The sequence below is a fragment of the Juglans regia genome, chromosome 2, assembly GCF_001411555.2.
Source record: "Juglans regia cultivar Chandler chromosome 2, Walnut 2.0, whole genome shotgun sequence".
NCBI classification, from domain to species: Eukaryota; Viridiplantae; Streptophyta; class Magnoliopsida; order Fagales; family Juglandaceae; genus Juglans; species Juglans regia.
The window spans coordinates 23,122,702-23,132,665 of NC_049902.1; the positions used below are offsets into that span (position 1 = coordinate 23,122,702).

Here is a 9,964-nt window from a genome sequence, read left to right on the forward strand (position 1 = left end):
TGCGATTTCCCTAGTGTGCGGGAAAAGGAATTGAAAAAGGAACTGGACGAACAATAGGAGACGAACCGGGATGTGGTTTCCTTGGTGTGCTGGTGCTGGTACGAGCTTGACATGCTGGCACAAAGCACGTGATGATCGCTCTATGCTACATAATGAGCCCTAATCGATTACGTCGAGGGTTTCGGCACCTCGAGTCACTGCAGCTGAAGGGGGAGCTTAGGGTCACGATTTGTACACGGCCGCAAGCCCAACCAAGGGTTGCAATCTCTACAAGCAGCCGAGATCTTGGCACGACAGCTGAGGGCCACGATCTCTGCACGGCAACCAAGGGCCGAGGGTCGAGGGTCATAATCTCTACATAGCAGTCGAGGGCAATCAGGGTATTAGTTTTCGAGAGATCGCATGTCTATGTTAGTGCAAGAGTTTTAGTCCGTCCAAACTCTTCTTTCATTGAACTTCAATGCCGCAGAACTTTACTTCCCCCTTGTATGATCCTTTTATGGCTAATATATATATATATATATATATATATATATATATATTTTCTCTACCCAGCTGATTGATAGATATATTATTTAATAAAAATTAATAAAGCCTTTTCTTCTTCCAAAACTTTATTGATCTTGATGACTTGTACTTTTTTGTAAGAATCCAAAGTATATGTGATCCGTCAACAAGATTTCCTTTGAACTTGTGAACTTCTAATATCATTCACCCAAATTTTATATAAAGTAGCAACACATTTCACAATACATATTTTAAAATGAGAGTTAGTAAAATATGTTACTTTTATAAAAATATTCTTAGTTTAAAAACATATTTATATAATATATTCTAAAAAAATGTGTTTAGCATTTTTCAAATAGATAAGATTTTGCTAATTTTTTATAGGTGGTGCTAGGACCAACAAAAGCTCTACCGAATGTTTGTACCAAGGAGTGCAAATTGTTTTTATTTTTTGGTTTTTTTTTAATATATTTAAATTCCTATAAATATTAAAAAAAATCACAAATATATATAAAAACACTTTCTTAATAATTAAAATTAAAAAAAGTAATCGGTATTTTTTTCCCTAGCCACGCTGGCATTTCCCATTTTTTATTGGCGTGCATCGGAGGAAAAAATGTCGACAGGAGGACATCTACCGCCAAAGTACAGGTGAAGACAAATTAGAGGACAAAGGCAAAAGACAGAGAGAGACAAAAGAAAGAGATACAAAGAAAGCCGCTTGAAGACGGCCAGAAAGGCCGAAACCCGTCGCCAAAGACTGCCAGAAACCCGTCTCCTGAGCCGGCCAGCAATCATTCCATAAAAAGCCCTTCTCTCGTTGAATGACCAACACATCTCTCTCTCTCTCTCTGCTCCTTCTCGACTTTCTACGATCTAATTGAGAAAGGTTAAATAAATCCCATGGCCAAAAGCACTACTGCAGCTCCTCATTATATCCCTTAAGAAGCTTCGACGTAGGAGCCAGGAGAGTATAATAGTGAAGATATAGGTAAAATTATTTGGGAACATAGTGAAATGAGTTTCGTCATGGATGTGCGCTATCTGGTTCCACCATTTGTGTAAAATTCTGTAACTTCAAGAATGAGAAGAACAGAGGACTTGAAATGTAAACTAAAGATTGAGAACAAAAATTCAATGTAAAAAGATTGAGATGAAATTCTCTGTGAATTTATTATTCTTCAGAATTGAATGCATAATACCTTTACAACCTTTCTATTTATAGACACGTATGCTAACTAACTTCACTTTACAGAAGATATTCACTTAACACTCTTAACTAATTATCACATTTGCATTTGGATTTAATTTCACTATTATTTGGAATTATCTCATTTTTGCACTCTGACTTCATTTTTCTGTTTAGCTTCTTTTGACTTCAACTCCAAAGCTTTAATTTGAGTTTGTATATTCCAACAATTTATAAGCCTCAGTCTTGTGCTCTTCATATCCCAAGACAAACCTTGGGCTGATCAAGATGTCAGCAACATGGCAATTGGCCATCCGGCCATTTTATTGATGTTTGTTGCGGCAAGTCTCATATTGCTTTTCCTTTTTATTTCTCTCAAGCTTTCTCTCACTTTGGAATCAATCCACTTGCGGGTGGGAGATTTCTCAGTTCCATTGACTCTTTCCATGGTGGCCTCACTTTTTCTCTCGCCATCACGCTTCTGGGTTGTCTTTCCCATACTTGTTATTGTGTCTCCTTGGTATCCAATGCTTTTGAATGTGTTTAAGCGTTTTATCTATTGGTTTTATCACTCTCTTCAAAAAACTCCTACCCTCATCATCCAATGCATCACCCAACATCAAGAAGACACTACAAGGTTTAACACTTTTACCGGCGATTGCTCATCGCTGGCTATACACGAGAAATCGTTGGCAAATATATACCCCAGCGATTTTTAAGTCGCTGGAATATCGCCGGTATTAACGCCCCACTTTACATCTACTGCCACGGAAACCAAAACTCGCCGGGATATAAAAATATCCCGGCGATTTTTTTTTCGCCGCTGATACAAAACTAATCGCTGCTAATTCCATATAGGATTCTGTCATTAAACGCTGCGATAGATTATTAGCAGCGTTTTATTTTCTCCGCTAGAAATAAAAATATCGCTGCTATATATATTTGCCAGCCACTCCACAAAATCGCCGTAATAAAAAAATCGCCGTATAGTTGCATATAGCAGCGAACAATTATCGCTGCTTTTTATTAATAAGTAGCGATTTTTTTATCGCTGCTATATGCCTCATTATATATAGCGGCGAACTCTATATCGCTGCTAGATATATATCCGCGGCGAGGTTTCACTCGCTGCCAGTTGGTTTTCAAATCGTTAATTATATGGCCGCGATTTAAAATGTCGCCGCTATATAATTAGCGCAGCGAGTTTAGATAATCGCCGGAATGTACGTTCTGCTATATAAAGATATTTGCGGCGAATATTTAATCGCCGGAATTGAATATTAATAGCGATTTCTACATCGCTGGTTTAGGAGAATTTTAGTTTCATTTTATAGCGGCAATATAAAAATCGCCGCCATAAGCTCTTAATTCGCCGCTAGAAATCAATTCGTGTTTAAATTTCCTGGGCGTTATTTTCTTTCTTGGCCTGGTTTTTAGTTGTTTCTAAATGCACCATTCATAATCCAAACTCATTCATTCAAGTTGCTAATCAATATATCATGCAAAATAAATACATAAAGTTCCATCCAAGCCCATCAACAAAATCCAAACTCATATGTATTACAATGGGGTGGTGTATTAATGTATTCTCATATACAAACTGAGCTTTTATCCTTAATAATAAATAAGCATCACAATCATCCAAATGATTAGTACCAAATCATTGGTTGCAGGAAGAATTACACTTGATCAAAAGGATTAGTTCCCTTAGTCTTCTTTTGAGTTGCTGAAGTTACTTCAGATGAAGCACTGGATGACGTATCACCGCTGGAGCTAACTCCATTCCTAAAGCTCTTTGATGCTAGTGCAGGGTTTCTTTGTGGATCGTTAGCTGCATGCACCTAATTATTAGTATACATTATAACTGAGCACATCAATTCATCTCAGGAGTTACAATTAAGAAATTAATAAGATATTCACGAGTATCTAAATTCGACTATATTAATAAAGTGAAAATTCAATCTAATGCTTTAAGACGTAAATCTTAACAGCTAATTTATTAAACCATATCCCTCTTCTTGCCAAAACAATATGGCCTACTTCCATCATCATCATAGTTTATTTTATAAGCAACAAATGCTTTATTCTATAATAATCTACTCCCATTAAATTCTTAGACATTTCTCAAACATTATATAAGGCTTTAATTCCTGCAATATCATCTGCATGCAAGCCTTTAGTCACTCCTTGAGAGATACTGGGTTCCATGATTGCTCCTTGAACTGAGCTATGCCCGAGTCCAAGAAGGTGCCCAATTTCATGCAAAGCAACTGTCTCCATACTTTAATTTTTTTATTTAGTGATTAAGTAAATTTTTTTTAATTTACTCTTGATTTTTTTTTTAAAAATATTTAAAGATATAAAAAAATATATGAAAAAAAAAATTAAAAGCATTTAACCTTCTCGATAGAATTTGTCGGTGGTGTTAGCACGACTCTTATATATATATATATATATATATATATTCAATCCATCAAGAAATCTGAAAATGCAACAATGCAACAGCCTAATTTTAATTTGCAACATTGATCAGCAGCTTAATTAATTGCTTCATTTCAATTATCTTAATTAGTAGTACTCATGGCTTCTAATTAAGATTTGTTTCCCTCTTCAGAAGTCAAATGATCACAAAAACTGTTATAACATTTAATTAATCACATGCGAAATGCGACTTATTCATGTATGTATACTGGAGATATATAGAAGGAATTAGGACAACAAAAATCCAAAGAATTTAGAATGACGATCGAGGAGGCTTATATTAGATAGAGGATGCAATATATAATATATATATATATACACTACTTGTCAAAGAAACTTGTTATAACAAACTTTTATTCCTTTTTAGTCATTACCTGCTATATCATATGCCTATAGAAGATTTCTAAGGCATTATGTAATCGTTGCATTCAATGAAATGAATATTTGGAAAACATTGTATCCCTTCCTATTATTACTCTAATACTATAAATACCTCTGAAATGTATATGACCTAAGATGAAAACATACCTCAAATAGTCTGTGGACTTCAAGCCCCTTTGACAACGAATGGGAAGAGTAACACAGCAATATCATCATTATATTGCTGTGAAATATTCTGCACGTAGACTTCCTCAGTAATTGGAACTCCTCCATTAAAACCAATCTGTACACCACCACAATTTCTGTCAATCCTACATAACTATTGTTCATATATATATATATATATATATATATATATATATATGAACAATTCATACAAATTATGAGCTTCCCTTGGCTAAGCAACAAGTAAGCTGCCATAAATCCATTTCATCATGGTGGATTTGATTGCTTTTTCCTCACATATTTTAAGTTAATATATACAGTGTTTGTCATAATTCATTAGCCAAGGGAAGGCTTATTTCTGGGTGTGGAAGAACGTGATCTAAAGAAATGTAGAGACATGGGCTAATAGAATTATGAATCAGAAATCTGAGTTTATGGGTATTTTATTTTATATTTTTGCTGATAAGGTAGGTAGTGAAAGAAATTCCACCTCTTGAAGCATTTCACGGAAGGCATGGTAATGGAGTGGATCTGAATCACATTAAGTTCCATCCACATCAAATATAACTCTTTGAAGAGGGGCAAGTGCAGCAAGAGAACTTTTGCAGCTGGTTCCATGACAAAATTAAGGCAATGAGACAAAGTAATGCAACCAAGTGAGCCATAAATAAGATGTGGTGCTTTAAAGTTTCAGAGAATATTTGAAAGTGCAGCACATCAAGAGGTCAGTCAATTCATCCCTAAACTGCTCTGCAAGAAACTTAATGTATTAAAGGCTCCTTCTCAAAGGCCCGACCTACAAAACCTATCAAAGCTCCTCATCTCATGGTTGATATAGAAGCCAAGAGATCATGATGAGTTGGGACACTTTATTCAACCAATTATAAAATGACATTAGCTTAAAGACTGGGGGCATCTCTCTTTAATTATCTGAAATACACTTGCAGGAAACTTCTTACTAAGAACTGAGTGAAGGATTGAGTTTTGATGTATCAAAAGAGAAAGACAAGCGTTAATCGACAGAATTCAAGCGACCGGATGCCGTGAACAGAATAGGGAAGCAAAGAGTACTATAGATTTGAACAATAAAGCTTTTTTCCCATGATTTTCAACAAATCTAAGTTTTCGACAGTAGTGGAATTTATGTTAAAGAAAACAAAAAACGTAGTGGCTATTAAATATAAAGGAATAAATATAAATGAAATATGCATTGCAAAAATAAATCTAACCTCTCGACAGTACCAAAATTTAGTCATTACCTGCTATATCATATGCCTATAGCAGATTTCTAAGGCATTATGTAATCGTTGCATTCAATCAAATGAATATTTGGAAAACATTGTATCCCTTCCTATTATTACGTACGTAGCCTCACACATACACACACACTTATATATTAAGTACTATGTGAGTGTATATGGATATAGAAAAGACCATATTATAGACATGCATGTTCAAGTCGACCAAATATTGAAGTGGATCAAGAGATCAGAAGTACTACATACAATAATTTGGGAGGTGAATTCAGGGACTCCATTATGGCTTAAGAATGTAATGGGAGGCATGCGTGATGGCAAAAATATACATCATCTGCAGCTCTCCCTGTGGCAATGAAAACATATTTACTAGAATTTCCAAAGCGACAAAGCTAGTTAAACTACATACATAACTGTAGAGGATCAATGTCATTTTACACGGGAAAAAAATAAAACACAAGTTGTAAGTAAACTTTTACAGAGCAGGGAAAAAGGTGTCGGAACTTACTCTCTCTCTAGCCTTAAGCTTCTCTTCCATTACAAAAGTAATTCCTTCTCCTTCATCTCAAGGAAGCTTCTCAGAGAGTCAGCCTTCTGTGATGATTACCATAAAAAAAAAAAAAGGAATTATGTATAAAACCATCAATGAATTATTCATCGGGTTTGGGAAACCAAGTTGCTAGAAATATATTTAACACTTCACTTGTACAAGTGATTTTATGGTGGATAACTCAAAATGATACTAACCTCATTTTGCAGACCATGAGAGATCCAAGAGATCCCCGGTGTAGACATAGATCCAAGATTTATATAAATATATATAATACCATATATATATTTATATATATAGCCCAGTGTCGTATAGAGTAAGTACAAAAACCACCCAAAGGCTAAACACAATGACACCCTTGACTCATGCCTCCCCGGTGTCACAAAAAACCACCCAAAAAATGTGCCCTTTTATGAGAAGGCCCTTATGGGCCGGGGGAATCGTTGCACTGAGTCTGTCGAACTGACTCAGTGAACGACGGGAAAGCCCTAAAGAAAGATTGCATCACTTTGTCATTTTGTAGCTGATGCTCCCTCAGCTCCCGCATCTCTGTCCTCATTTCATCCAGCTGACTCTTGTAAGCTTCAGCATCCTTCTTATATTGCTCAGCATCCTTCTTATATTGTTCAGCATCTTTCTTGTGCTTTTCAGCCTCAGACATGTATTGTTGCATTTGAACTTTGTCACGTTGTCTACTTGACTCGGGGATGACCATTTCCCCAAGTCCCCGTGCATATCCAGGTCGATGGCCAAGAACCTCCCTAAAGACAGTCGCTGCTGCCTCATCACTACGTTGCTCTGGTCCTAGGCCATCCAACCTACATTGCATCTCCTTCTGCACATTGAGAAAGCAACGATTATTAACAAAAAATAAGCTAGTGCTATATTAATGATTTTACTACCGTATAGAAATTCAACATAGATCCCAACGGCTGTTTATGCACTACTCACATAAGTATTTTCTGTAGCATCTGTGACAAATGCATTCTTTTTCTTCGACCAACGCGTCTCTTTGTAGAAGTCGACCAAATTCCCATTCTCATTGCGCTGTCATGTGTATGAACCATGTGACATTTGAACAACAAAAGCTATGAGTAACCACCTTTTGTGATAGTAAAGTAATATTGTCACTAAAATCTCCAAGTAAAGTGCATTTTCACGATTCTATTGACTTAATTGATTGTTTTCCCTTAGACATACCTTTTGCTCAAGTAATCGGACGAATGATTTACGTCCTGACGTGTGATTAATGGCCTGCTTCTTTCGGTTCTCCCGATTTTGAGCTGAAATTTTCTGTCATACACAATAGGGAACAATTACTTATAATAGACAAACAGATTTTCCACCACAATATTTAGACATATTAAATATATAGCTATTATATGGTTGTATGTGAGAAAGACTATCTGTACCTTAAAGGCATCGCTGCCCCACTTTTCACACAACTTCACCCATACAATGGGGTCCACCAGACTAGTTCCATTAGCCAACGCTTCTGCGTGGCTTCCATAGGATTCATAAATCTTGTGCAAGTCATGGTGGAAGGAGTTGAAGCGCTTACGTAAGGCCTTTGTCACCGTCAATCGGTGGTTTTCGCGATCCCAGTCCAACACAAAGTCACTCTACATAAGGCAGCATGCAAACAATCACCAGTTATCTCGTTATTTAGGCGATGATTATACTACATAAACAACACCCCAAACACATGGACAATTAAATTTTTGACTTACCCGAACACGGTCAATGAGCTCCTCTTTAATCGCTGGTGGGACATCCGACCAACGCTTGTAACTCATGTCACAATATTGTTTCACAATCCACGATACTCGTGTTGTGAACATAGCAGCGTGTTCACAACATGGGGCTGTCTCACCATCGTTTATCTTCAACTGCACTTTCCCGTTCTTCCTTAGCTTGTCAAAGAAAATGCATCTAGATGGCCCACGAGTTCGTCTCCTCTGTTCTTGCGTTCCTTCGGTCTCCATTGGGACATCTGCAGCTGTATTTTAAGGTACAATATATTAGTATTTTAAAGTGTAATGTGGAATATTCACACTTAATAACACATACAAACATGCTAATGCTTTCAAAATTAAAGTATTGGAAAAACATGCACCAGACTGTTCTCCAGTAGGTGCAGGCTCCCCAGCAGTATTCGGTTGTGGTTCTTGAATAGGTTCTGGCGCGTGAGTTGGCACAACGCATGGTGGGGGACTTGGAGGCTGTGTTGAGTCATCCGAGGAGGATTGATTACACTCCTCCGTGCTATGATATGAAGATAATTTCGCACCGCGTGGTCGGATGTGCCGACCTGAGTATGGGATATAACGCCTTCCACCTCGAAGACCTCGAAGTCTTCCTCCACCTCTTGAACTGGGTCCCGGCTGATTACCTGCACGAGTACAAGTTAATAACATAGTGGGATAAAATTGATGCCCTAATTGATACAAAATAATCTCAATATGCACAGACAGGTCCGTAAACAAGCAAATTTATCTACCATTTTCAGTTACTTTTAGGTAGACTAACCCTTACACTATGAGACTTTAAATAGACAAACGAATAACTAAGAGTCGGCCGTATATATACCTTGATAATGCATAGTGCATCCCAGTTCACCCAGCCTCCCGATATTGAACGTAACCTGAAGCAAATTAAATCACGTGTTAGGTACTATTTAATTTAGGTATAGATGTTGTAAAACTTGAATACTACTCTCAAGATTGTTTGCTACTTGCATAATAAGAAAATATGAGTTTGCATAATAAGTAGTTCGGGCCAGATAAAATGATTTTCTTCATGGTAGTAAGAAAATAAATCAAAACATATATTTCACCCAAACTCATATTGAACTGTCTATATACACATACCAAGTTCAATATTGTTCTCATATTGTCAGATGTCTATATACACATGGAAAATTTCGAACAAGAATTCTAATATCTCAACCTTAAATGAACGAAGTTCCTAGGTTATATTTACAGGTCGCCAGACTCATCAGATGTTGTGTGCCCATCCTCATCTGAATGTTCCCCCTCATTTGTTGATAGGTCATCTTCATCTGAATATTCCCCCTCACTGGCCGCATTTCCAGACTCAGAAGTGATCATGTCATCATTAATAAAGCCTGTTGAATCTATGCATTGACCAACCGGATCCATGATTTCTCGTGCATCTACATGGCTAGGTAGTATATCAGGCCTATTCAGTTGAGTTGCCACTTGATCTGTGTTATCACACTGCACTGGTTCATAATAATATGATGGCTCATCTTCTTGATCGGCATCGGGAGTACTTGATTCCCCATCAAGTACTCCAAGAACTCTCGGTAGTACTTGATGGGGAATGTTGTATACATTCCTATTTGCATAGTTCTGCACAACACCCCAATTCCCTTTCGCCCTTAAATCTCTTATGTAGAAACATTGATCAGCT

The 9,964-nt window shown here is 36.9% G+C and overlaps 1 protein-coding gene across 1 annotated transcript; it reads right to left on the reverse strand.

Moving 5' to 3' along the window:
- Positions 1-6,953: 6,953 nt before the first annotated feature.
- On the reverse strand, positions 6,954-9,169 carry LOC118347682. Its single transcript, XM_035687704.1, has 7 exons — positions 9,119-9,169; positions 8,646-8,921; positions 8,260-8,528; positions 7,942-8,151; positions 7,730-7,822; positions 7,481-7,576; positions 6,954-7,364 (listed from the first exon to the last, which is right to left on the reverse strand). Exons 1-7 carry the CDS (start codon positions 9,129-9,131, stop codon positions 6,954-6,956), a joined length of 1,368 nt encoding a protein of 455 aa, XP_035543597.1. The 5' UTR covers positions 9,132-9,169.
- Between the last annotated feature and the right edge of the window lie 795 nt (positions 9,170-9,964).